The following is a 27,422-nucleotide window of genomic DNA, read 5'->3' as shown; positions in this document are numbered from 1 at the left end:
ACACAAGTGGTTGTTCCTCCTCCAACGGAGTTGTCTATTTTTCAATGGTGTACTGAAAAATCTTCTAGAAAATTCTAAGGCTGGGTTCACACATGGCAGATTTGCTGCAGTTTTGCCGCAGCAGATCCGCCCGCGGCAAAACCGCCAGCGGCTGCTAATCTCGGGATTAGCCAGCCATGTGGACGAGATTTCTCAGAAATCTCGTCCACACGGGACGGCTAATCTGCTGCGGTAAATCCGGCTGAAACCGCGGCTGCTGTAGCCGCTGTTTCAAAAGAAGCAGCATGTCTATTTACCTTTTCTTTTTTGTTTATTTATGTCACGGCTGCGCTCTCCTCTATGGGAGCGCCAGCCGCAACGGGAAAGCAAGCGGCCGGGCCGCTTCAAAGCCGCCGCGGCTTAAACCGCGGCAGTTCTCCCGGCGGAAACCTCACGGTTTTTGCTGCGGCCAAACCGCGAGATTTCCGACGGGAAACCGCCCTATGTGAACCCAGCCTAAGTGGAGTGAAGTGTGTGTGGTTGAGGGGGTCTTGTTTCTATTGCATACAAACTGCAGAAAAAAAAACAAAAACATAAAAATGTAAAACAAAATAAAAAGCGCAATTCTGACATGCTTTTCTTCTTTCCCCTGACAACGTTCACGGTACAGAACTTTTAGGAATCCAGCAATACCAAATACATTAAGGTTTTTTTAAATTAAAGATATTATAAAGTATATGAAAATTTTCTTTAAGTTCATCATGTAATATAAAAAAAAACAACTTTTTTTGAACAACACTGTTTGATTGCTCTTGCAGTATGATGTAAAACCACATTACACAGCATGATAAGCAATCTGCAGTGTCAGTCCTGAGGACTTTTAGAAGGCCCCCCAACTGCCAAAGCAACCCGCAATGTCGCCAGAGGGCTGATCAGGGCATTTAAATGTAGCGGTCAGAATTCAAAGGGTTAACAGCCGTGATCAGCATGAATGCTGGTCGCAGTTATTGGCTGTTTTACAGCTGACATCCACTTGCACTGGATGGAGCAGGATCTGCTCCTGATCCCCCATCTATACAAACCCCAAACCTCAAGGACTAAATTTTCCACCAGAGCATAAAGGGGTTAATATATCTGGATTGTGGATAGTTTAACTCACCAGTGTACCACATTGTGACAGAACAGAACACTGTCAACAGTAGAAATCTTTCCAACTTGAAAATGGGCATTTCTTAATTATCACGGAATAAACTAAAATTACATTGAAAACTTTCAGTTCGCTCTTGGCTCTGAGATGTAGCCCATTTCAGTTCAATAGATGTACCTTTACTCAGATCCACAAGGCTAGGCATTTTAAGATGTTGTGCATGGCTTCCTGGGAAAGCAAAGAGTTGACAACTACGTTGAGATTGTGAATAAAGTGCATTTTTGTTGTCCAGTGTAATCAGTACCATTAACTTGTGACCACTTGGAGCCCTTTGGAGGTGCAGCAATACACATTAAGGAAGCATTTATCTGCATATGGTTCTGAGGGTCTGTGTGACGACATGTACAATAAGACAAGAGACAGGCCAGAGCATCAGACTATTTTCCAAGACATTTCTTTATTAAAGAAGAGTCCAGACAGACATGAAGAGGCGATGCCACAAAGGACTGATCTACTGATCTTTCAGCTCCTTCAGTCTTCTGATGGCAGACTTCACTGTGACAGCAGAGGTGGTGCTGAGGAGGAAGAAGACATAACGATTAGCATTACCATTTGATCTGTTTCTAAGGAGCAACAGAATACGAAGCAATCTTGCCGACAGTAATTACAATTCATTTCTTAAGTAAACTGGGGCTTGTAATTGCTCTTCCAGAGTGCAGCTGAGGACGAGGATATGATGGATGGTATTTTGAAGAAGTCTAATTTCTCATCTTCCTAAAACAAGATCTTCTTTCGATGAACTTCGGTAATATAACTCACATTTGAAATAAATGAAGTCAAACTACAGTGATGTTTCCCAAAACTCAGGAAAGGGGGAAAAAAAACAAAAAAAAAAGACCTGGATTTTCAATAGAGTTACTTGAATGTAATGATCTGCATAAGGCCCAATGCACACAGGCGTATTTGCATTGTGGAATCCGGAGCAGGTGTCCGCCTATGGATTCCGCAGCAAATACTGCCCATAGACATGCTATAGAAAAATTGCTTTTCCATGTCCACAAGCTGAAATCAACTGTGATTTTCTGCTCAGAGTGGAAAATCAGAGCATGTCCTATTACAGTGCAGACAGCTCCCATTATAGTTAATAGAAGCTGTACAATCTGTGGCCCTTCTACAAATAACACTGTGAAAGGGTCGCAGATTCTGCATCATCGCCTAGTGACAACGCGGCATGTTTTGTACTGCGCATGTGCGCCGATGCAGGAGTCACCGGCTGGGCACAGGGTCAGGCTCCACTGCAGGATTCGACACAGCTGTGTGTATTCGGCCTTAGGCTATATTCACAATGTCATCAATGAAAAACTGGCCAATTTCACTGAAAATGTATGTATTTTACAGGTTTTTTCCCCTTTCTGTTTAATGCACGAGTGTCATCTGTTTTTCATGTGTCAGGAAAAGTGAAGTTGGCCTATTTAAAACACCAACTAAAGTCAATGGGTGAGAAAAATAAATATGCATATGCCATACAAGTGCATTCTGTTTTTTAAACCCCCACGGTGACTTGAATGGGTTAATCTGACCTGAAAAATTCCACCAAAATAGGACATGCAGCAATTTCTTCCCCCCCCAAAGCATAGCTAATCAGTGGTGGTGAAAAACACAGATAAGATTTACTAGTACACTGTCTAAGGGCTCCTTCCCACGGACGGATTTCCGCCGCGTTGCCCGCAGCTATTAGGTTCTATTGAACCTAATAGCTCAATGCTCACGGTGTGGAATTTCATTGCAGAATTCCGCACCGTGACATCACCCGTCCTCACCCGCGGCAGGCTCTATTTGTCGCAGGTGTACGCACGGCCGGCTTCCATTGCAGTCAATGGAAGCTGTCCGTCACGCTATCTTCCGCTGTAGCACAGCGGAAGATAGCGTGAAACCGCTTCCCCGCCCACCGCGTCATGTGACGCCGTGGGCGTGTCACATGACGCGGCCTGCGCGTCACGCGCTCTATTGCGCATGCACGCCGAAGCGTCATGCGGGACGGAGGACGCTGGATCCGGAAGTATTGGGGTCTCTGGGGGGCGCCGTGATGGGCTCCGCCGTGGAATTCCGCGGCGGAGCCTGTCACGGCTGTGGGAAGCCGGCCTTCTAGTGCAAAAATAGTCTTAAAATGCACCATGTTTATTAGTGGCCCTGCTAAGTTATATACGTGGAACACCTTTACACCGTCTAGCTCAGACACCTAGTTTGCTTACTTTTCTAACAAATTCTGTGACAAATTTGGTGCAGAAATTCTCATTTAGACTACACCAGAAAAACAATACGTCATCATTAGCAGATCTGCTACATTAACTTTAAAAGGTCCAAGGTCTGTTGGTTTCAAACTTGGATAGAACTCAAGACATTAAGAAAATCGCCCATGTAAATGAGCCCTAAGGGCTGGTCACTGTGTCCATGTAAAAATGGTGACATGGTACTCACAGGAGGGCCAGAGCCTGTCATTTTGTTGATGGGCAGCTGCTCTGGTGATTGAGCACGCCAAAACTGATGGCCCCTACCAGCCAGTGCCGTAGGGCAAGAAGAGTCACCACTGATAAGCAGCATAAACTAAGTCATGGCGCTTACAGTTTAGGGGTCCTGTTCACACTTGCACGATCCACCACTAGGCAAGTTAAGAGCGCACACAGCAAGCCTGAGATGAGTATGCATGGACTTCACGAGGGGGCACAGCAGAAACTGGGGAGTATGAAAAGAGCCTCCCCGGACTTCACATCATCTGCACTTAGCTTATGCTGCCTATAGGTGGTGACCGGTTCCATTTAAATGGCCATTTCCCCCTTTCCTATATAGCAGCATATTGCAAAACACCTGATAAGATGCCCTATTCAGAGCAAGCTGCTTGTGTAAGTAAACAAGTCTGAAACACATGCAGTGTTTGTAGTACATGCAATATCTTAATATTTTCCTTCTGGCTTGCAGCTAGTAGCGGGCCAGGACCCTTGTCGCTTGTACAAGAAGAAAAACACAACTAAGACATTTCAGAGAGAAAGATTACAGCATCACAGGAAACTTACTGACAATATTGTAGTTTACTCAAAATTGTATATTCACAATAAAGTGCAAGTTGCCCTTTTCAAAGCAACATAATTAACCCTTGCAAAACCAAGCCAGTTTGTGCTGTAATGACCAGGCTTAAAGGGGTTGTCCCGAGGCAGCAAGTGGGTCTATACACTTCTGTATGGCCATAATAATGCACTTTGTAATGTACATTGTGCATTAATTATGAGCCATACAGAAGTTATAAAAAGTTTTTTACTTACCTGCTCCGTTGCTAGCGTCCTCGTTCCCATGGAGCCCGACTAATTTTCGCCCTCCGATGGCCAAATTAGCCGCGCTTGCGCAGTCCGGGTCTTCTGCAGTCTTCTATGGAGCCGCTCGTGCCAGAGAGCGGCTCCGTGTAGCTCCGCCCCGTCACGTGCCGATTCCAGCCAATCAGGAGGCTGGAATCGGCAATGGACCGCACAGAAGAGCTGCGGTCCACGAAGACAGAGGATCCCGGCGGCCATCTTCAGCGGTAAGTATTGAAGTCACCGGAGCGCGGGGATTAAGGTAAGCGCTCCGGTAAACTTTCTTTACTTCCCTGCATCGGGGTTGTCTCGCGCCGAACGGGGGGGGGGTTGAAAAAAAAAAAACCCCGTTTCGGCGCGGGACAACCCCTTTAAGTCTGGAGAATACTGAAAAAAAAACAAAAAACATAACTCTCTCACCTCCCCCCCCACCCCCCCCCATACCTTAAAGTTAAAAGGGCATTAGCAGGATAGGGGGAAGGACTTGCTGGGACTTCCACTACTGGAGATAGAGTTGCTATCATATAGAACTCATATGCAAGCATGTTCACGCTTCTGTTATAACATAGTTTGAGGCGCAGCACATTATTGGAATGCAAGAAGCTGGATGGTCGAATTGATGAACTGCCCGCCACCTGGGCCGTTCTGACCAGACTGCTAGGTGGTGGGACCACCAGTAGAGAGGATTTGGCCAACAAGCAGCTCCAACTATTTTGTTGTCCGCCACCCAGACAGGTGGCACCATTCACCACTGTTACAGGTCTCTGTTGCAATCACACATATAAAAGGTTAATGCAATCCTGACAACTGCTAGGTGCTTGATACACACAATGAGTATTCAGTATAAGGAGCACATATCACAATTAAGATCATCCATCTATCTTGTGATCTTGTAAGTGCTCAAGGTGAGCCCCTGAATTACAACCAATGTATCCCAAGTAGTGGCATTTATATGTGTACTTCCCATGACTTGTTATGCTTAATAAAAACATAAAAACTGATCTTGCCAAAACGTTGCACTGCATGCTAGATGTAGATTTGTGAACCACCAACAATATCGTTGTCAAGTAGTCTCTCGTAATGCTGTGATCCCTGTGATGCCCAGTGATCACCGCACACTTGGAGTCTGCTTTTTAGGATTGCAGAAACAAAATGATCACTTTTTAAAAAAAGTAATCAACCCAACCTTAGGAGACATTAATGTGGGTGAAATCCACAGACTATCAGTGCAGATTTCAATGAAAATCTGAAGCAGATTTACTTTTGTTTGAGTCTTGGATCTGCATACGGATTGTTACCTCGTCAACTGGCACAACAGTATGCAGATTTGCTGATGCAGAAGTGACATCAGACAGGGAAAAAAAATAAAATCCATGGAATAGAAAGTACAGATTCCCATTAAAACAAATGGGACACTTTGGGTATAGATTTTGCCAGATTTAGGCCACCTGCACACCAACTGGTCGGATTCCGGATCCCGCACCACAATCGGACCCTATGCCTGAAAGGCCAAAACAAGGCAGCACTAATGTTTTATAGCAGGCGCCATACAGTCGCAGTTTTTACCTTCCAGCTCCTCCGATTTGTTAGTAACCTGATATAAAGTACTGTGTGTGTTGCTAATGAAGGGTCTGTACTTACTTGTAGGTCCAGGCTCCTCCGGCTACTATCTTCATGCAAGAACCGCAGTGCCAGATTCCAACAGCCTTCCTCTTCATCTTGGTCTGCAGAGAAGATACACCAACATTACATATACAGAGATAACAGTTATCCACCTCTTCTGCAGCCGTTCTACAGGAGACCCCCTTACCTTGCCACAGAAGGAACACGTGTACTTGGCATGCTGACTGATTTCAATTTTCTTGACCATCTTCCTTAGGGAAGCACCATAACGGGTCCCATATTTACCCACAATGCCGACCTTCTTGGTGCGTTTGGCCTGAAGAAAAATGGATATAAATTAGTAACAGAGTTAGTGATTACAAGTAATAAGAGTGCAGGACGGCCGAGTCACATTACAGCTACATCGCAGCCTCAACCCGATATCACCGCTGCCGTGTGATGATTAGCCTAGTTATATCCTATATGTGGACTACGATGTGGGCCGGTCTCACCTTCGGTTCCGTCGCAGTTTCGTCACAAAACACCGGAAGAAAAACAAAATGTGCAATGCAGCACTTTTTTTTCCGTATGAAAGCCAAAACGGACCCCATTACGGTCAATGGGGTCCATCTGGCTCCAACCGGGACAGTTCGGCCGCAGGGATTCCCCTCTCCAAACGGAGAGGGGCAGTGGAACCTCCAACAGGTGTGAGACCACCCTTAAAAAAAACCCCGGGATCCAAACCTTTCCACTATACGCACTCGCTGTATCCGCTCCTCCTACATTATCGCCATCGCTTAGCAACAACCTAATCCGCACCGGTCTTCATTCACAATCCCATCATCCGCCTGCACACTATTAGTCACTACATGCACCCATGTGATAGCTCCACATCTATAGGCGCCATATACAATGCATTGGGAAGGCGACCTTCCCGGCCCTCTACTCCGGCAGCCGGCTCCATAGGCATAGAAAACCACAACAATATGAACTTCGACGGGAAGCCTAGACTCTGCCGGTAAAGGCGCGAACATCGCGGTCATGCGGGCCTGTCTCCCGGTGAAAGATGCCGGCGGATAAGATTCGGCGCGCACGGAGAAAAATCCATCTCACCATCTTAACCCAGGACCCGAGCGGAAAGGGAGGAGCTGAGTGCGCATGCGCGATTTACAGCTCACGCACCCGGAAGTTACCATAGAGTCAGGGTCCTTCCTGCCGTGGGCTCGGCTCTGTGGTGTTTAGTCCTCCACAGCCTCGGAAGGTTTCCTGTAGACACTTGTGCCGGTTGTGAAGCATTACCGGAACCATGGCGTCTTCCAGCGCTCTCAGCAAGCAGCCACCTATCCAGTCCACGGCTGGAGCCGTCCCTGTCCGCAATGAGAAAGGTACGGTAAGCCGCAGGCGGAGGGAGGGATTGTAGGCCGCAGGCTGCGGAAAAGTGTATATATAGCAGTATGGGGGTCCTGAACTTGCACAGGTTATCACACTGGGCTGTCATATATATATATATACATACATACATACATACATATACACACACTCTTACTTACAGCTTGTATAGGAGTGAGCATATGGTCTCGGTGGATATATAATGTAACAAGTGGTCAGAGTGATAAGCGGCGCCTCCATAGTGGCAGGATGATAAACTATAGTGTACAGTGTTTTTTTTATTTTACACATGGACGCTCCGAGATCAGGATGAAAAGGCGGGGATGAGGGGGTCTCACACCTACATTGGGGGTATCTGCTTTTCTGATTCATTCGGGAAGCAGTAAAAGGGGACTCCCCGCAATCCAACGGCTCCTTCCCTGGACCGAACCAAACCGCGCCGGACGGACCCCATTGACCATAGTGGAGTCTATCTGCTTACCGCCCGGCCTTTGGACGGATGAAAAAGCGCCGGTATTTTCAGCCGGATCTGTGACAGCCGCCGTCCGGAGGTGCCGATGCAAATGTGTTACCAGCCTTAGGTCGGGCTCACACGAAAGGGTCAGATTCCACATGTGGATTTTCACAGTGGAAGACCTGCGATCATTTGCGTAAAGTATTTGCGAATGATTGCGGATGCAGACGTTTTTCCGCACGGATGTACATTGTGCGCAGTGTACCGGTCTCGCTGAAGAAGGATCTCTCTCCCATCCAGATGGTATTCCGGCTTTTCTATCTTATTTTTTTTTTAAGTTGCAAGCATTTCCCCCGTTCGTACGCAATGGTAATTGCATATGGGCGAAGGAAAACCCGCATGCATTGACTTCAATGGGGGCCGTCTGCACAGAATCTGCACTAAAATAGAACAGGCCACGATTTTTCTTTCATTTGCAGAATACACAATTTGTACCCGCGAGTATGAACGGAAATGCGTGCCTTTCGATGCCCGTGTTTTACTGCGTATGGCGATCAAGGATTTTGCTACTAAAATTCGCCCATGTATACCCGGCCTAAGGCGTGTAATAAATGTCAGCTATATAGACCACCTGTCAGATATATAGTCTGTCGTGCCTTTGGGCAGTATAGAACAGTGAAGGTTCTGTGCTGGCTCCTAGATTACCATGGGACTGATTGCCGCAGTCGCATGTGTCCGATTCATTTACTAAGCATCGCTGGCGCGCTGGTAGGGCGGAGCTGTCAGTCACAGATGGGACGCTTTCAGACACACGAAACACCGAAGACTTCTTGTTTCTGTGTGCCAAGAGCGTGCTCCGATCATTAGAAGGGCTTGCGAAAAGCTTCTTTGCTTTGTCCTTATGGGATCCGATACATATGTTTCATTGAAATAAATACCCCTGTGCTGAGCTGCGTTATAGGCGAGTTAAAGGGAACCTGCCATCAGGCTGCCCGAACCGCAGGCAGCGTTACCTGGCAGGTACACCCCTTGCCTGTATACGTGTTCTTCTGAAATGCTGCTGCGTTTGAACACACTTTGAAGTTTGACTCATAACAAGGGTCATCATAGCGGTGTGCGCGTCGCCTTCTCTCCGCCCACAGCGGGTAGCGGGACCGCTCTATTCCTTTACATAAAAGGGAGATGTCAACATGATGTGATGGGGAGGCTGGAGTCCGCCTCTCTGACTTGGAGCTGTGTTATGAGTCAGACCTCCAAAGTATGTTTATTCTGAAGTGCTACAATGTTTCAGCGTAACACATACACAAGGACAATAGGCATGCAGCGTGGACCCATAACGGGTACCCTGTAAGTGGCGCGTGTGTGTGTGTGTATGTATATGTGTGTGTGTGTGTGTGTGTGTGTGTGTATATATATATATATATATATATATTATAGTAAATACAACCCTCTATGAGCCATCATGGCACCCCTGCCACAATGAGCTGCTGCCCGCAGATAGGAGGCTGTTCACATTACGATTTTACTATCCGTCAAGCATCAACATTTTAATAAGTCAAAAAATGTATTGCTTGACTGCTGATCAGTGGGGTCCCGGGTGGCGGTCCCCTGCTGATCTATTATTGATGGCTTATCCTACTGGACAGCCCCTTTAAATGGGGAAAAACAGTGTTTAGCTGAAAAACCTTATTAAGAAAAAGAGCTTTTAAAGTGAAAACGTATATACTTTTAAACACTTAAAATGGCATATATTTGCATACATGAAGATCCTAATGTGAACAGGCTCTACGGCTGAGTGCGTATGACAGATGTTCTTTGAAGGGAATCTGTCAGCTACTTTGAGCCCGTTCAGCTAAGGTTATGGGTTCAAAGTAGGTGACCCACTGAGTCCGAGGATGTACGTTTTTTACTGACCTTCCCCCGCTGTCAGCTTTTAAGCCCACTGCTGGACACTTCCAGCAGATTACTCGTTCACCCGCATTAGAATGAGAGGACTACTTAGTGCGCTGCTATGCTGACAGCGGGGGAACAGTGGAGAAGGTAAGTATAGAACTGACATCCCCGGACACTTATCATGTCAGCTACATTGAGCACAGAAGCTTCACTTATAGGGCACAAAGTAGCTGACAAAGTCTCTTTAAAGTGTGAGTAAACTTTCAGCAAACTTCTGACATGGGGTTCGGGTGCTTAGACCCCCAATATCTCTAAAAAGAAAAGGTGGAAGAGCTGATGTGAGTGCTATGCCCAATTGGCTCTCTTCGGAGCGGTGTATGGGTTCACTAGTAAGTCTATGACTCCGTACATCGCTCGTACACCTCCCAGCGGAGTGCTTCTGCCACTTCAGTTTAGTGATAGTTGGGATCTCATCTCTGCACCAAGACCTCTACTGATCAAAACTTACGGTATGTTGGAAGTTAGCTGAAGTTTACTTGCACTTTAACATTAGGTTACAATGTGTGTTAGACACCCCCTAATTCTATGCCCTTTTAGGAATGCTTTGGTCAGACTGTACAGGCGCAGCACCAAGAGACCACACACAGATCCTCGCACATTGCCTTCAGTGGAGCTGTGTACTCTATTCTCTGCACAAGTGCTATAGAGAAAACCAGTATATTTACATGCATTCTTGTTCACGTGACAAAGCGGAAAACCCGTGCGCAACACAAGTGTGTATAAGGCCACTTTCATACGGCCAAGAAAATCGTGTGAGATTTGTGCGTTGCGAGACGTTCAAATCTCACGCGATTATGAGCTCCGTTCTTTTGAATGGAGAGTCATATAAATTAGTGTTTTAATTTTTTTCCCCGCACCACGATGCATGCTGTATCTTTGCGCTTCCTTGGAACGGGTCGCCCTTTGTTTTCAATGGGACAGTAATACATATCACATGGCGTGCGATGTGAGGTTTCCTATTGAAAACATAGGGAAACCCTTACCAATCCTCCGACGCGGCTGAAAACAACTTTACTGAAGTGATTGGAGGTGCTTTTGACAGGAAACCACCTCGCATCCCCATGTAAAACGCATGTGGCGAGTGCGATATCAGACCAGGTTTCATGGTCTGGTATCACCCGTGTGTAGGAAGCCGAACATGAATTAGATTATTGCCATTCTGTTGGTACCACAAGCTCTATAACATTAGTGGGCAGCCCTACCACCAGTTAAGAGGGGGTCTGGTGTGAACAATCCCTCTATGGACCAGACCCTAGGGGCTTTTTATTTGGGCAGATTTTTTTTTATCATCAATATAGCGTGTCGATCTGCGCTCATTACTGCTGTCTTCATGCATCAGATCATGGCTAGTTTGGAAACAAATGATCTATTAAAGAGACCTGTCACCAGGTTCATGATGCCCGAACCACAAGCAATATGAACCAATGACAGGTATGTACTTATGGACCCCATGTATGTTTTATTCTGAAACACTGTGGCATTTCAGAATAAGCATACTTTGATGTTTGACTTTGGGACAGGCCCCTGTGGCGGGCCGCACCAGCCCCTCCGTGCCCGCGGCATGTAGACTAATAGCGATGCACAAAAGAGAGTTGTCAGTCTGCGTTCTGGCTCTATATGAAACTATCAACTCGTTAATATCTGACCTGGCTTTAATTTGGCTGATTTTAGGTGAAATCTCGATGGAAAAGGTGAAGGTGAAGCGCTATGTCTCCGGTAAAAGACCAGACTATGCGCCAATGGAATCTTCTGACGAGGAGGATGAGGAGTTCCAGTTTATTAAGAAAGCGAAGGAGCAGGAAGCAGAAGTGGAAGAACAGCTCGAAGAAAGCACCAGTGATCCTCGTCTGCGGCGATTGCAGAATCGTATGAATGAGGATGTGGAGGAGAGGTAACCCATCTCTTTACTCCTCTGCAAACCACTTACATGTAACTACTGGGCCTCATCAGGCCGATATGTAATGACTGTTTATAATGTTCATGTCTATTTATTGGCGTCCGCTCCTACAAGACACTGATTCGGACTCTTAAGCTGACAGTTATGTTTTGTTTTTTCTTCTTTCCAACACTTTCCCAGAAGTTCTTTAGGTGCTTTAAAGTGGATTATTAATTTAAATGTTGGATATAATTTTATTGAACAGATTGGCCAGACACAGAAAGATTGTGGAGCCTGAGGTGGTGGGGGAAAGCGAGTCCGAGTCTGAACCAGGTGAAGAATGGCATGGCCATGCACACGCACACGCGCATGGCCATGCCCATGGGCATGTGGAACGGGAAGAAACCAGTGAGGAGGAGGAAGAAGAGGTGGATGATGAGGTAAGTTATGGCATATCGCTGCGCATCATTTGCCTGGTCTTTTTTCTAAAGCGGTATCACAGTCTAGCTGATTTACATACTGATTGTAGTACCTTTAAAGAGATCTGACCAGGGGAAATTTCTATAAAAATATGTGGTGGAAGTGACCCCATGATTCTACCCTGAACACTTAAAGGGGTATTCCATCTAGAGGCAGATTGGTAGAAATATAGCACTGGACCCCCACTGATCACTGAAACAATAGAACCTGGGGGCTACTGTAGCAATACCGTGACTAGGAGGCAAGTGTGCCTTGCCGCTCCATTCAGAGTAGCCTGGCACTTCCAATAGTTATCGACTGTGAGTGGATGCAGCAGCATGTAAACTCTTCATAGGGTTAATTCACACAAGTAAGATATTTCTCTCGAGCAGATAGTCCACATTAGACTGTATTCATACGTGCAAGTGTAATTTTGGTTAGAAAAAAACTGACCATTTTGCATGTGATTTTCATATGTATTTGTCTCTGCTCTGCACTTCCTGATTTTTTCTCATATGGTCACCATAGTAACCTGCGTTAAAAATGCATCACATTCGCATGCAAATTGTGTGACATGCAATTGAGATGCATTTTTTAAATGTCCTCATGGGAAACCATGGGCGATTCTTGTAGAAGAATTGCACAAAAATGCGGTATGTTGCGATTTTTCTGACTTATCGGTCCGAGATAAAAATCGCTCATGTGAATTACTTCATTCAAGTGAATGGATTCTTTTCCTGTACGAGTTCTGTCCATTTTTAAATGGGACAGAACTTGCATGGGGAAAATCGCCCATGTGACTACATCTTTAAAGGAAACCTGCCAGTAGTGAGGTCGACTACCGGCGCATGTGTAGATAAAATGTCCTTTCGGTGGCAGAATCGCAGGGCTCATCTGCACATGTGCCGGTAGCCGGCCTCACTGCGCAAGAGTGAGACTTCAGAGCGGTGTGTGGATGGTGCCTACAACGTCAACCACGTCAGAAGGCAAGAGGGGGGACTTTGGGGCAAAACATCCAGCTAGCAGAGACTATTCAGGACACCCACCAGACCACAGTCCTAGCAAAAGAAGTGTGGGAATGAGAGGGAGAGCCTATATCATTGTAGAGCTGACTTTCTCAAACATTAGTTTTTCCTGTAGATGATGCCTATGTGACACAAATTACTGTCTTGTTACACTTTTGTACTTTAGTTCAATTCTGTGTGATTCTGTTAGGAAATTGAGCGTCGACGTTCAATGATGCGCGAAAGAGCTGCAGAGAGGAAAAATGAAGAGATGGAAGTAATGGAGGTAGAAGATGAATGGAAATCAGGTGAAGAGTCAGAGTCCGAGTCAGAATATGAGGAATACACAGACAGTGAAGATGAGACGGAGCCAAGACTGAAACCAGTTTTCATTAGAAAGTGAGTAAAGGGGGTCTTAGATTACCTGCTGTGGGGGTTTTCATTAAAGAGAACTGCCAGAAGTGCTTTATGTATTTCTACTTTTTTTCTGCTATAATTTCTTGAAGTTACAGGGCACAAGCCTACAAGTATTCTGCCCAAATGTCCCCATTGCAAGACATCCTGTCCTCGGTTCTGGTCTTGAACAGTCTGGATCCACATCGCCACCTACATCAATGTTCACATAAATACACACATGACTTCCTCTATTCAAGCCTGTTAGGATGTGGATGCCCCTATGACAATACTGAACGAGGCCACAGCAGAGACTGGAAGTGTTCTCATGGGAGCTTTAGGGTAGAACAGTAGCCGTTATTGAACCAGCAACTTTACCTTGACTTGCTTAACCCCTTAGTGACAAGCCCATAGTGTTTTTACGTCCTGACCTGCTGGTCTTAATTCCCATAGGACGTAAAAACATACACCCTCTGGGAATGACAGCCCTGGAGGCTCAGGACGTGACAGCTCCATGCTGCCGGTTACCGGAGGTAGCCGACAGCATGGAGCTGTCATCCCGGGCTGCAAGGCCCCACTCCTGGTCACGTGATCGCCGGTATCCACGTTAAAGTCTATGGGCATTTAAAAAAAGCAGCTCCCCTTATGGATCGGAGTACTAATGAGTTGTTAAGATACTTGGCACCACACTCTATTTGTAACCTTACATTCTTGCAATCTTTTGCTAAAGACCATCTGACAGAATTTGAACTGTCCAATGTCACAGACAGGAGGGCATATATTCATTTTGCCAATGACTTATTCTTTTTCAGGAAGGACAGAGTCACCGTTCAGGAAAGAGAAGCTGAAGCAATTAAACAGAAAGAAATTGAGGTAGAAAACAAGCGAATGGCAGAGGAAAGACGTAAATACACATTAAAGGTAGGTGTTGCTTATAGATGGGAGAAATGGCTGATCAGCTGTCGCAGATCAAAGTGATTTAATCCCCTTATGACTTGCAGATTGTAGAGGAGGAGGCAAAGAAAGAGATAGAGGAGAACAAGAGGTCTCTGGCCGCACTGGATGCACTAAACACGGACGACGAGAATGATGAAGAAGAGTACGAGGCCTGGAAAGTACGAGAACTCAAACGCATCAAGCGTGACCGTGAAGAAAGAGAAGCGTACGTGTTTATTATTATTTCTGTAAAAATGTATATTTCACATGGTTTGGTGAATATTCACAGTATCCAGGATCTGTTTTTACATAGTGCAGGTAATACCACAAATGTGCCATTTAGTACATACGGTGGATTTTTTTTCAATATGCTAATGATTTTTCCCCACATTGGTATAATAGTATGGAGAAGGAGAAGGCCGAGATTGAACGCATGCGTAACATGACAGAGGAGGAGCGCAGAGCAGAGCTTCGGGCTAATGGCAAGATCATTACCAACAAGGCACTTAAAGGAAAATACAAGTTCCTCCAGAAATACTACCACCGAGGAGCTTTCTTCATGGTAGGAGATGAGACACTCATGAATCTGAAATGGATTTTTTTTTTCAATTTTGTCATTATTTAATACTATATTTTTATTTGTTAGGATGAAGATGAGGATGTGTACAAAAGAGATTTCAGTGCACCCACATTGGAGGACCACTTCAACAAAACTATCCTGCCTAAAGTCATGCAGGTACAATTATTAGTATCGTATTTACGCTTGGACAAATCATCCTGGATTTTCTGTAGTCATATGTGTAAGAACTTGCTCAACTGCGAACACCCCCTCCCTGCTCATTCTGCTGCCACTGTTCACATCAACATATAGAGGTGCTTTTCTCACCGTTCCTAGTGTTGGAATGTTTGCCATATACAAATGGAGGGACGTTTATAAAGCCTTTTATGGCAGATTCTGGTGTAAAAAAAGAAAAAGTAACAAAACTTTGCAGTTTTTTTGTCCCAGCCTAACCACTTTTGTCCTTGGTTAAAAAAAAGTTTTAAAAAGTGGGCAGGGCTTGTAGGGAGGGGACATGGCTGTCCTCCACTGGGAGACTTATGTATAATTTATGCCAGAATCTGGTGTAAACTATGCCAGAAATGTACACCAGGCTGGACCTAGCATACATTTCTGCGCAGGCACACAGATTCCAACATCCTCCTAATACCAGAAGAGGCTTATTATCTTGCCATACGCCTCTTTGTGTATTCGGTGCATTGTGTCCTGGGGAAAATTATACTTAGACTGTCGTTGGAAATGCAGGGCTTAGTAAATGTTCCCCATAGTATTTTTAAGTAATGTGAAGTGTTTCAACATTGAGCCACCAATGAATGCTGGGAATTTTTAGCACTGAAGCCTGCAAAGTTCTAAATTTGGCTCTGGGGTCTAATACAGGCTGTAACTCAGAATAATGTACAAGATTATATATAAATGTTATATAGCACTGAAAATACAACCATTAGATGTATCCTATAAATATCCAGCGTTAGGCTGGATTCACACGAACGTATATCTGCTCGGTTTTCACGCCGAGCCGATATACGTTGTCTCTCTCTGCAGGGGGGAGGCTGGAAGAGCCAGGGGGAGGCTGGAAGAGCCAGGGGGAGGCTGGAAGAGCCAGGGGGAGGCTGGAAGAGCCAAGGGGAGGCTGGAAGAGCCAGGGGGAGGCTGGAAGAGCCAGGAGCAGTGCTCTGAGCTCCCGCCCCTCTGCACTATTTGCAATGGGGGGAGGCGGGACGAAGGCGGGGCTAATTATTGAAACTTGGCCCCGCCCCGACTCCTTTCATTGCAAATAGTGCAGAGGGGCAGAGAGGGGGCGGGAGCTCAGTTCCTGCTCCTGGCACTTCCATTTCCACCACCCCCCCCCCCCCCCCCCCTGCAGATGAGGACAACGTATATCGGCGAAAACCGAGCCGATATGCGTTCGTGTGAATCCAGCCTTAGGCTGCTTTCAGATGAGCAGATATTCGGCCTGTTCTGCGGACTGCAATATGAAGCTAATGTGAATCTATGTAAGTATTCACATGGCTGTCCTTCAAAAACACAGCATGACCTATTTTTTTCTGCCTCCATATTGCTGCTATTCTCTATTTGGACACATACAGAGCAGTATTAGAAAATATACGCAGGCAAAAACAGATCAACTACAGATGAAATGCTGATGGCATACAGTTGTACTGTCCATAATACAGATCAGTATTACGGATGTGTTGTATTACATGCTCCTGAAACCAGTCTTGTGTTTAATAAGTTATCTGAGAGTCATAATTTTTGTAAACTCATACATTGAATTTAATCCGTGAAGCACAGTGCCGCACTAAACCATTTCTCTGTTTTGTTTTTTTTCAACGCAGGTCAAAAACTTTGGTCGTTCTGGTCGAACGAAATACACTCATTTGGTTGATCAAGACACAACGTCATTTGACTCTGCTTGGGGACAGGAGAGTGCCCAAAATACGAAGTTCTTTAAGCAGAAAGCCGCTGGTGTAAGGGATGTGTTTGAGAGACCGTCTGTGAAGAAGAGGAAGACGACTTAATGGATCGCCCTTAGAATTAATTATTTTTAAAGTCACATAGACTTAAGTAGATCCGATGATGTAAAGAACATTTCCTTTTTTGTATATTACTGACTATTTATGGTCATTATGTAAATATTTTCCTCGGACTTTATCTACATCTTTTTAAATGTAAAACAAGTCCCTGGTTTGCTCAAATTTGTGTTGTGGGACGAGAGGAATACACATTTTCTTGGTTAAAAGTGGCATTGATTGTTCACTCTGGTAATTTGTCATTATGGGGTCCACTAGTACATAATCAAAAATGTCAAACTACTGCATGTACTTGCCACAAGCTAAGCTGAAGCAGATCTATTCCTCTTGTGAGCAGATTCAGTGCAGTCATCTGCGCACACCCCAGTTGGCCTTCTTGCGGTGTGGATGACATACTGCTCGGGTAGCTACGCAGTCCCAATGAAAGTGAATGGAGCATCAGCGCTTCAGTCTCCACCTGATTGCAGGGGGTGCAGCAGCCACTCTTGATCAGTGGGTCTTGGTAAACCCCAACTCATCAGCAAGTTATCCCCTATCCTGTTGCTGGGGGATAACATGCAATTGTGGTATAACCCTTAATATGCTAGAAAATGACAGGTTCCCTTTTAGACCTGATGGATGAAATGCAAGTCTTCCCCCGATAAGTATAAGGGCTCTTTCACATAGGTGCTGCGATTTTCGGCTGCCTGAAAACCGCATGAGCGAGAGGCGACTGCGACCAAGTCCTGTTTTCACACCCATTCAGATGGCCAGGCTGCAGTGTATATACGCCACAGCCCGGTATACCGTCGACCAAGGGAAGAGAGTTCAGTTCTGCTAAACTCCTTCTCTTCCCCCTCTCTGGCTGCTGGCAAAGGGAAGGGAAGGGAGCTTATCAGAGCTAGTGTGCTAAACTCCATGTCCCTTTCTGGCAAGGGGAGGGGGCGGGATGGGGTAGTCCTTTTACCTCCTACCTCAGCCTATGGGAGCTGCCAGGAGGGGGAAGAGACTTTAGCAACGCGAGCCGCTGCTAAATTCCCTTCCCTGACGTCTCTCATAGGAGTATATGGGAACAGCCAGCGTATTCTGGCCAGATAGGTCAAAACCTATATTTTCTAGCCGGCGTAAAAACGGCCAGCCAGAATGTGCACCGCATTTGCTATCTTTTCCGGCTGCCCGCTCCTACGCACTGGAAAATTACCCATCTGAACAAATACATTGAAATCCAATGCATCAGATGGCCGCCATTTTATCACAGCAAAATCGCCCCGATAAAACGCTCGTGGAAAAACTAGCCTAAAGGGGATCTGATGCATTTAGTTGGTAATTTAGCATCTGCTTTAATTGCCCATTTTAATACTTAAATGGAAGAATCGGTGTACTGTGTGTGTTTGGCTGGTTCTTCAAGTTCCATTTTAGCTGCAGTTTTGTTTGCAGCAAAATATTTTACATTAAACAATTAAAGTGGCAAAATCTATCAAAATACTTTTACCGCTTATGGACAATTATGTGAAAATGGTTAACTTTGAGGGGAAACTGACAATAAGAGCTTTATCTCATGAAACTGTAAATTAGACACAGACACCACTTGTAGCAGTAGTGCCAATGGTTTTGGACTGTTCACTGTTGCTGTATACGCAGGTTATTGTTATCTGGCTCCTAAGGTTTACAGTGATTTACCCCCCCCCCCCCCGGAATACATTGAGCACCAACACGTATGTTGTAGGCTGTTCTGTAAATAAATCTTGGTAATTGTGTAATGAAAACTTCTGCAACTTTCTGCTGTAGTTTGTTTTAATTCCTCACCAATCTGAAGATCTGGGAATTCTAATACAGATTCACCACAACTGTATCTGGAGAAAGAGAAAAAAGCTGATAAAACCGATATTTCGGGGGTTAGAGGGGAAAGGAATCTTAAAGGGGTTGTCCCGCGCCGAAACGTTTTTTTTTTTTTTTTTTCAATAGCCCCCCCCCCCCCCCCCCCCGTTCGGCGCGAGACAAACCCGATGCAGGGGTAAAAAAAAAAACCGTCCGGTACTTACCCGAATCCCGGCGCTGCTGCGACTTCGTACTTACCTTGCTAAGATGGCCGCCGGGATCTTCACCCACGGTGGACCGCAGGTCTTCTCCCATGGTGCACCGTGGGCTCTGTGTTCCATTGCCGATTCCAGCCTCCTGATTGGCTGGAATCGGCACGTGACGGGGCGGAGCTACGAGGAGCCGCTCTCCGGCACGAGCGGCCCCATTCAGAAGAAAGAAGACCGGACTGCGCAAGCGTGTCTAAAAGGGCGATTAGACGCTGAAATTAGACGGCACCATGGAGACAAGGATGCTAGCAACGGAACAGGTAAGTGAATAACTTCTGTATGGCTCATAATTAATGCACGATGTATATTACAAAGTGCATTAATATGGCCATACAGAAGTGTATAACCCCACTTGCTTTCGCGGGACAATCCCTTTAACGGTATGTGCCCACCTGCTGTAAATGCAGCAGATTTTCACCAGTGGAATTGCATGTGCATTTCTGTTGGGTGAAAAAAATTCGCAATGTCCTTTTTTTTGTGCAGATTTGTGCACCCATGGGGTGCACAAATGCACACCCCATCTGCACGATTTCATGGTATTAACACTGGGACTAATTGGGCTGCTGATCCGGTTCAATAACTGCACGGGATACGGGCCTAGCAGCGCAAAACAGTAGACTGTGCGGATACACGCCTGTAATCACACAATGGCACTCTATTCACAGCATGCTCTCGCAAGCGTATACACGCTTAGGCTCCCCTGTAGGAGGCTTAAAGGCTTATGCCCACGAGCATCGTGGGATACGCCCACTGCTTTATGCTGCAGGAGTACCGCAATTCTAAACAATAGAGTGCCTGTGAGTGATCGCGGATTTCCGTGGTTTCTATTAATGTTATATTGATGGAGACCTTCTGCAGCATAAATGTGCAGCAAATAGAACATGCTGCGATTTATTTCCCGCAGCCGAATACCACAAGTGAGCATTGGCAGGCAGAAAGCTATTAGGCTCAATAGAAACTAATAGCTGTGGAATTCACACACGGCTGTGAAATGTTATTCTGAAATATCATGTACGATGCATCGTGCAGCAGGGAAAATAAAATAAATGATACTTTGTTTGGGAACGTTACTAATTCAGGAACCATAGATACTGACTTATGTCCGGGAGACTATTATATTGTGGACAGAGTATGTGGAGTCGACCCTCTGGTGCTAAGCCACCATTATCATGCTATGACAAAAATAATCTCCACTGCAGATTTTGTACTAATCTGCAGATTTCACCCCTTCCATTTCAATTCATTTCAAAGGTGCTGCAGATTCATAATAAATGATGCAGATGTGCTGCACATTTTAGTTGCAGAAAATTGGCTACATGTGACTGTACCCGTAGGGCAGATTTACATGTATGTGCGATACGCAAAGAATAGAACCAGTTGCTTTCAATGAATTCATTCACTGCTGTTTTTGCTCACATGCAAAAAAAACCCCGCATTGTCTTTTTGTGCACATTTGCACAGCAAAAGGTCCCCATAGAGGTCAGTGGGAGGTGTGCACACTTAATACACCCACAATTGCACAATTCTGCAGGGAAAAAGTTTCAAACTAATTAGACTTTAATAGCCTTCAAAATCATAGCATGCATGTGCTCTGTGTCACATGGTACAGCGAGCACAAAGTACATGAATAGGCACATACCCCAGCGGTTGTGTCAATCTGCCATTAGGCTGGTTTTACTTTTTTTTTTTTTTTTAAACACATTGGTTTCATCCTCCATATAAAATAGCATGGAAACAAAAACCAGGACAGGTGAACGTGAGGGAGAGAGCTCTTGGGTCTCAATCTTATAGTTACCGGCCTTGTTGGTCTTGTAGGGTACATGAATGAATTTAAAGTTGCATCTAATATTTCCCCAGTCGTCTCCACGACAGCACCAATTGAGATTGCCTCCTCCTGATAGGACAGGAACATACTGAGAGGTTAAAAGCTCCCCCCCTTCCCCACTTTCCTCAGTGTCTTCCTGTCCTGCCAGGAGGCAGGATCTCTGAGAGGGGCTGGTGGAGAAGCCAGCCAGAAGCTACTCACAGGCGGATCGGAGGGCAGTAGGTCAGCCTGTCCTCCCTTCCCAGCCAGACGACTCCCGGGACGCCACATGGGGTGGTAGCCCCCGGGCCAGGTTCCTCCCGCGGCGGCCCATGGGGGGTACAAAGCGGGAGCCTCAGTCCCCCTCCTCCTCCCTGCAGAGTTACAGCGCGGCACTCCAGTCATCGCGGCCGCACCAGGAGGTGCACGGAGGGGGCGGGGCTTAGCGCAGGTGCTCGAAAATTTTAAATAAAGGAACCTGTGAGAAGCCAGAAGGTGGACCAGCACTACAGGTCGCAGGGTGTCTGCAGCACCGGTACAGTAATGAGTGCTCCAGCCCCAGAGACCGTAAGTAGCCAGTGCGGCAAAAAATACAAATGCAAAATCCAATGTATTGTATATGGAAAAATTGCATATTTACCTGCAAAAAATACTTTCCCTTTTTTGTCGGGGGGGGGATAAAAAAGACATCTCCCGCCAACCCCCCCCCCCCCCCGAACAAAACTCAAAAAATGCGTGGAGTGCGGGGCGAGACTGCCAGCTACGTACCAGAGGCCTCTATGCAAGGCATGCGTAGCTAGGCTAGTCAGAGAGGAATCGGGGGGGATTCATGGAGGACGTTAGGAAGCTGGTGAAAGAGGAGGTTCGATCAGCCCTAACGTCACAGCTGGTGCCGCCAGCTAAACACCAGAAAAAGGCGTATGTTCCCGAGGAGCCTTCCGACTCCGAGAGTTCTATCGGATAGGAGCAAGAGGAACAGGCGGCCGAGGAGTCCTCAGACGATGAGGACTACAAAAGATACCTATTCCATCAAGATGACTTAACGGAATTGATTGTCAGTCAGGGCTACACTAAAAATGGAAGAGCCCAGAGAACCACGTACCTTACAAGATGAGATATTTGGGGGACTAGGGGAGAGGCGTAAACATACCTTCCCTGTCCACAAAAATATCATTAAAATTATCTAAAAGGAGTGGAAGAAGCCAGACGCAGGTTCCTTCTCCGCTAGAGGTGTAAAAAGAAGGTACCCATTCGAGGAGGAAGTTTGCGCAAGCTGGGAGGAGGTACCCAAGGTAGACGTCCCAGTGGCCAAAGTAGCCAGGAGGACGAGCCTGCCCTTTGAGGACGCTGCACAATTAAAAGATCCCATGGATCGCAAAGCCGAAGGCCTTCTAAAAAAATCATGGGAGGCAGTGGCAAACATACTTAGGCCAGGGATCGCAGCCACTTGCGTGGCGCGCACTCTGGGGGTATGGCTAGAACAGCTGGAGCTACACTTAACCAATAAGACGCCAAGGGAACAGATCCTAAATTCTCTTCCTATCCTGCGTATGGCAACAAATTTCCTAGCGGATGCCGCGGCCGAAACGGTTAAACTCTCTGCAAAAGCTACAGCCCGATCTAACTCAGCCAGAAGAGTGTTATGGCTAAAATCGTGGTCAGGCGACCTAGCCTCTAAAAATAAGCTATGCGCCCTCCCGTTCTACAGTCAGTTTTTGTTCGGACCAGACCTAGACAAGATCCTGGAGAAGACGGCCGACAAAAAGAGGGGATTCCCGGAAGAAAAGCCGCAGAGAGGGAAGACCTTCTTCCGAACCTCAGTGCAACAGCCCGAGGCCTACCGAGGCAAGGGCAAGACAGGCCGCTGAAGTTACCCCAAGGGGGGCAGAGGAAGAAATATCCTCTTTAACCCCCACCAGGGGGAGCCCAAGCAGAGACCCTGACGCCAGCTCCATAGGGGCAAGGCTGGGGAACTTTGTGGATCAATGGGCCGCAATTTGCGAAGGCCCATGGATCCCAAAGATCTTACAGCAGGGATACCGGATAGAACTGGTGTCCCTCCCCAGAAGGAAATTCGTTATCACAGGAGGTTCAGGGCAACAGTTTCACTTACTAAGGCAAAGCGTTCGGGACCTGCAACATCTAAACGCAATATTCCCCGTACCGCGAAACGAGGAAACCCAGGGCCATTATTTCAGGCTCTTCCTAGTAAGAAAACCCTGCGGGAAACAGCGGATGATAGTGAATCTGAAACCTCTGAACACCTGCGTCAAGTACAGAAAATTCAAAATGGAGTCCAATTCCTCAACGATAAAGTTGATTCCCAAAGGTGCCTACATGGCATCCATCGATCTGAAGGACGCTTATTTCCACATACCGATCCACGAGGGGTCCCAAAGATACCTAAGGTTCGCAGTGGATATGGGCAAAGGAATAGAGCACCACCAATTCAGATGCCTGCCTTTCGGGATCTCCTCAGCACCCAGAATTTTTACCAAAATTATGGCAGAGGTAGCCGCCTACCTGAGGAAAAAGTCGATCCTAATAATACCCTACCTGGACGATATTTTAATAATAGCAGAGTCCAGGGAACTACTAACAAAGCACCTAGAGATAGTGCTAGAACTCCTCCAGTCTCTAGGATGGATCATAAACTGGGAAAAATCCAGCTTCGACCCCGACAGGAAGAAGACTTTTTGGGCATAACGCTCAACTCAGAATTACAATGCTCCTGCCTGCCCAAGGAAAAAATACAAAAAATCTGAAGGCTGGTCAAATCCTTCCTACAGAAACGATCATGCACAATTCGGGAAGCCATGTCTCTCCTGGGAAGCCTGACGTCATGCATTCCCGGAGTAGCATGGGCCCAGGCTCACACCAGAGCTCTGCAGGCCTCCGTCCTATCCACGTGGGACAAAAAGCAGTCCTCGCTAGGGACAAAAATGTATATCCCAAACACAGTGAAAACATCCCTGCGTTGGTGGACATCCCCAGCGAACCTGCAGAGAGGGGGTTCATTGGCTACAAAACCCAGCCACGCACATCACAACGGACGCAAGCGCCTGTGGGGAACCAGTTCTTTCAGGGCCCGTGGTCTCAAAGGATAAAGGAACAATCCTCCAATTACAGAGAGCTACAGGCCGTATGGCGGGTCCTACAGCAGTTAGGAAACTCGCTACGGAACAAGCATATAAAGATACTGTCGGACAATACCACCACGGTCGCCCATATTCGGCACCAGGGGGGCACAAGGGCTCCTGCCCTGCAAAACATTTCGCAGAAAATTTTCCACTGGGCAGAGGGCCGGATCCTTTCGATCACGGCAACACACTTAAAGGGGACGCTAAACCAAAAAGCGGATTTTCTCAGCAGGAGGCAAATAGACCCAGGAGAATGGTCTCTCTCCCTGGAAGCATTCAGAACCCTGACCAACCGGTGGGGGATCCCAAAATTGGACCTGTTTGCAACCAGGGAGAACGCCAAAGTAGGCAATTTCTTCTCCCTCCGGCCAGGAGATCGTTCTACAGCAATAAATGCCCTAGGCCAGGACTGGGGAGAGGGGCTGGCGTACGCTTTTCCTCCAATACCGCTGATCCCGAGTCTTACAACATTTCAGAACCCAGGTATGCACACTAATCCTGGTGACCCCTTTCTGGCCCAAGAGAAGTTGGTTCGGTCTTCTGACAACGTTGAGCGTCCAGGACCCAGTCACCTTTCCTACCTGGACAGATCTACTGTCACAGGGGCCACTGAACCACCCGGGCTTAGACAAACTCCACTTAACAGCATGGCTCTTGAGGAATCCTCACTAAGGGGGAAGGGATTCTCAGAGAGAGTGGTAGAAACGTTAATGTCCAGCAGAAAAAAGACGACCCACCTTATCAACCAGAAGGTTTGGAGAAGGTTTTCCTCATGGAGACAGGAAAGGGATTCCGGGGATTCTATCCCAGACATCCCTTTGATCTTAGAGTTCTTGCAGGAGGGCCTACAGATGGGCCTCTCTCCAAGTACCCTGAAGGTCCAGGTCGCAGCCCTTAGCGCCATATGCGACACAAAGTTCGCAGACAACAGATGGGTCAACAGGTTCCTAGTAGCAGCAGCAGCTAGATTACGACCTAGACCCATAAACCTTGTTCCAGACTGGAACCTTAATTGGGCCCTAAGGGCCATGACAGCGGAACCATTCGAGCCGATCGAAGCACTACCAATAAAAATGCTTACGATCAAGACCGTTTTCCTAGTAGCCATCACGTCCGCAAGGCGGGTTAGCGAGCTTCAGGCTTTGTCCATTTGCCACCCATTCCTAAAAATCTCGGACACCAAATTAGTATTTAAAACGGACTCGGCCTTTATGCCAAAAGTGGTATCACATTTTCATAGGTCCCAAGACATAATAATTCCCTCATTTTTTAGTAAACCTAAAAACAAGGAAGAAAAAACCCTAAGCTGCCTGGACGTTAGGAGAGCAGTCCTAGGCTACATAGATGCGACAAGCCACTGAAGGCGGGATGACAACTTGTTCGTCCAGTTCAGTGGCCCAAATAAAGGGAACAAAGCAGTGAAAAGCTCCATAGCCAGGTGGATCCGCCTGGCCATTATAGAGTCCTATAAAGCCCTCGGGAAGGAAATCCCCTTAGCTCTTAAAGCCCATTCTACAAGGGCAGTAGCATCCTCATGGGGCGAACATAGCTCAGCTTCAGTCGAGCAGATATGCAAGGCCGCAGTCTGGAAAAAACCCCACCACGTTCATTAAACACTATAGGGTAAAAGTGCAGCAGGACGAGGACATGGCCTTCGGCCGCAAAGTCCTCTCGGCAGCAATCCCACCCTAATAAAACTTTAGTTGGTACGTCTCAATTGGTGCTGTCGTGGAGACGACTGGGGAAAAAATAGATTATACCTACCCGATAATCGGGTTTCCAGGAGTCTCCACGACAGCACCCGTACCTCCTCTCCCCCCCCCCCAGAACATAGAATATAATTTCCCCTCGGAAAAAAATAAATAAAAATCAGTTAGGGAAAGAATTTAATTTAAGCTCCTACCCCGGCAATTCGTTAGAATCCACTGAGGAAAGCGGGGAAGGGGGGAGCTTTTAACCTCTCAGTATGTTCCTGTCCTATCAGGAGGAGGCAATCTCAATTGGTGCTGTCGTGGAGACTCCTGGAAACCCGATTATCGGCTAGGTATAATCTATTTTTTTCAGGTGCAACTCACATCAGACAGCACCCCAACCATCCTGTCCTTGTGCTGTCCGAAGTATAGGACCCCACACACGTACATGTTCTGTTTTTGTGTGAGGTTTTTTTTTTTTCCCCTTGGACTTTGTCACAGCAGCAAAAAATAAAAATAAAAGAACCCCAACTTACCAGCTGTACCAATGGGTACTATTTTGGTCGGAAAATCAGACAAATATTCACGTGCCCTTACACTGCATAGAAGAGAGTTGTGCTTGGGGCACTTTGCTACCCACCCTAAGACATCGACAGAAGTTATGTGAGGCACAGACCAAGGAAATCCACACCTCACATATTCATCCCTAGGGTTCTATCTTATAGTAACAGTGTGAAGGGGGAAGGGGGGCGGGAGAGAATGTCTATCCAGTTCAGCCTTCCCTAATGTTGATGCAGTGGAAGGCAAAAGCCAATATTCCTAATTTTAGGGGAAACTTCCTTTGACTCCAATCTGGCAACTAGAATGATCTCTGGAAGCTAGGTGTAAGTCAATAAGGCAAGATTAAATGTACTACAAATTTACTTTTAGTGACTTTTTTTAAGTCAATGGTGTTCTTGCAATCACAAACTTTAAAAAATGGAGTTCCAAAAAAAAAACAAAAAAAAAAACAGCTACTAAACTGTTGTTTCACTCAGATGTTTTCAGAAAAACAATGCAGGAATGGGAAATCTAAAAGAAAGGGACTTACTATCAACAGGAAGGAAAGTGTAAAACTGTCTGTTGCCCATAGCAACTAGTCCCCATTTGCAGCATTCAATTTAGCAGAGCAGTTTAAGAAATGAATGCTGCATTCAGATTGGTTGCATCAAGCAAAAGACAGTTTTAGTATTACAGTTTTGATAGATGAGGCCGAGTGCTAACAGCCATAGAGGATCCAACGACAGGTTGCTGTGTGTGTGGACCCTTAATATAATGTACCCCATTTCTCTCTCCTGATCACTGCTGTATTTATCAAAGTTGAAGGGGCAAGGAGCTCTGCTGAGCACCCCTTCATTCTAGCAGAAATTGGGGGATCTGAGCACCTAGACCCCTGCCAGTTGAAACTTCAGCCAGCAATAGGACATAGCTAAAGTTTTTGGAAATAACAAGCTCCGTGTTTTTGTGACTTCACATTCTGAAACGTGGTGGAGTAAATCCACGTGCTGATGCAGATTTTCACTCATTCCACGGCAACAACCTACAGCTCGACCATCT

The 27,422-nt window shown here is 46.4% G+C and overlaps 2 protein-coding genes across 2 annotated transcripts; one reads left to right on the top strand and one right to left on the bottom strand.

Annotated features, from left to right (window-relative positions):
* Nucleotides 1–1,564: 1,564 nt before the first annotated feature.
* RPL37A (ribosomal protein L37a) lies at nucleotides 1,565–7,255 on the bottom strand. Its single transcript, XM_066592732.1, has 4 exons — nucleotides 7,186–7,255; nucleotides 6,281–6,409; nucleotides 6,112–6,194; nucleotides 1,565–1,701 (listed from the first exon to the last, which is right to left on the bottom strand). The coding sequence occupies exons 1-4, from the start codon at nucleotides 7,186–7,188 to the stop codon at nucleotides 1,638–1,640; spliced, it is 279 nt and encodes a 92-aa protein (XP_066448829.1). The 5' UTR covers nucleotides 7,189–7,255; the 3' UTR covers nucleotides 1,565–1,637.
* Nucleotides 7,256–7,287: 32 nt separating this feature from the next.
* On the top strand, nucleotides 7,288–18,884 carry MFAP1 (microfibril associated protein 1). Its single transcript, XM_066592731.1, has 9 exons — nucleotides 7,288–7,457; nucleotides 11,540–11,759; nucleotides 12,010–12,184; nucleotides 13,419–13,606; nucleotides 14,413–14,521; nucleotides 14,602–14,762; nucleotides 14,939–15,098; nucleotides 15,183–15,272; nucleotides 16,931–18,884. The coding sequence occupies exons 1-9, from the start codon at nucleotides 7,379–7,381 to the stop codon at nucleotides 17,111–17,113; spliced, it is 1,365 nt and encodes a 454-aa protein (XP_066448828.1). The 5' UTR covers nucleotides 7,288–7,378; the 3' UTR covers nucleotides 17,114–18,884.
* The last annotated feature ends 8,538 nt before the right edge of the window (nucleotides 18,885–27,422 follow it).

The sequence above is a fragment of the Eleutherodactylus coqui genome, chromosome 2, assembly GCF_035609145.1.
Source record: "Eleutherodactylus coqui strain aEleCoq1 chromosome 2, aEleCoq1.hap1, whole genome shotgun sequence".
Lineage (NCBI taxonomy): Eukaryota > Metazoa > Chordata > Amphibia > Anura > Eleutherodactylidae > Eleutherodactylus > Eleutherodactylus coqui.
The sequence above is the reverse complement of the archived record's forward strand: the minus strand, read 5'-3'. Positions and strand labels throughout refer to the sequence as shown.

Excerpts from the sequence above, each read along its gene's own strand:
- MFAP1 (XM_066592731.1), top strand. The coding sequence starts at position 7,379 with ATGGCGTCTTCCAGCGCTCTCAGCAAGCAGCCACCTATCCAGTCCACG. Across the intron at positions 12,185-13,418 it reads AAGAAGAGGTGGATGATGAG|GAAATTGAGCGTCGACGTTC; the intron begins GTAAGTTATGGC and ends TGATTCTGTTAG. Across the intron at positions 15,273-16,930 it reads TCCTGCCTAAAGTCATGCAG|GTCAAAAACTTTGGTCGTTC; the intron begins GTACAATTATTA and ends TTTTCAACGCAG.
- RPL37A (XM_066592732.1), bottom strand. Across the intron at positions 6,195-6,280 it reads CGTGTTCCTTCTGTGGCAAG|ACCAAGATGAAGAGGAAGGC; the intron begins GTAAGGGGGTCT and ends TCTTCTCTGCAG. Across the intron at positions 1,702-6,111 it reads GGAGGAGCCTGGACCTACAA|CACCACCTCTGCTGTCACAG; the intron begins GTAAGTACAGAC and ends CTTCCTCCTCAG.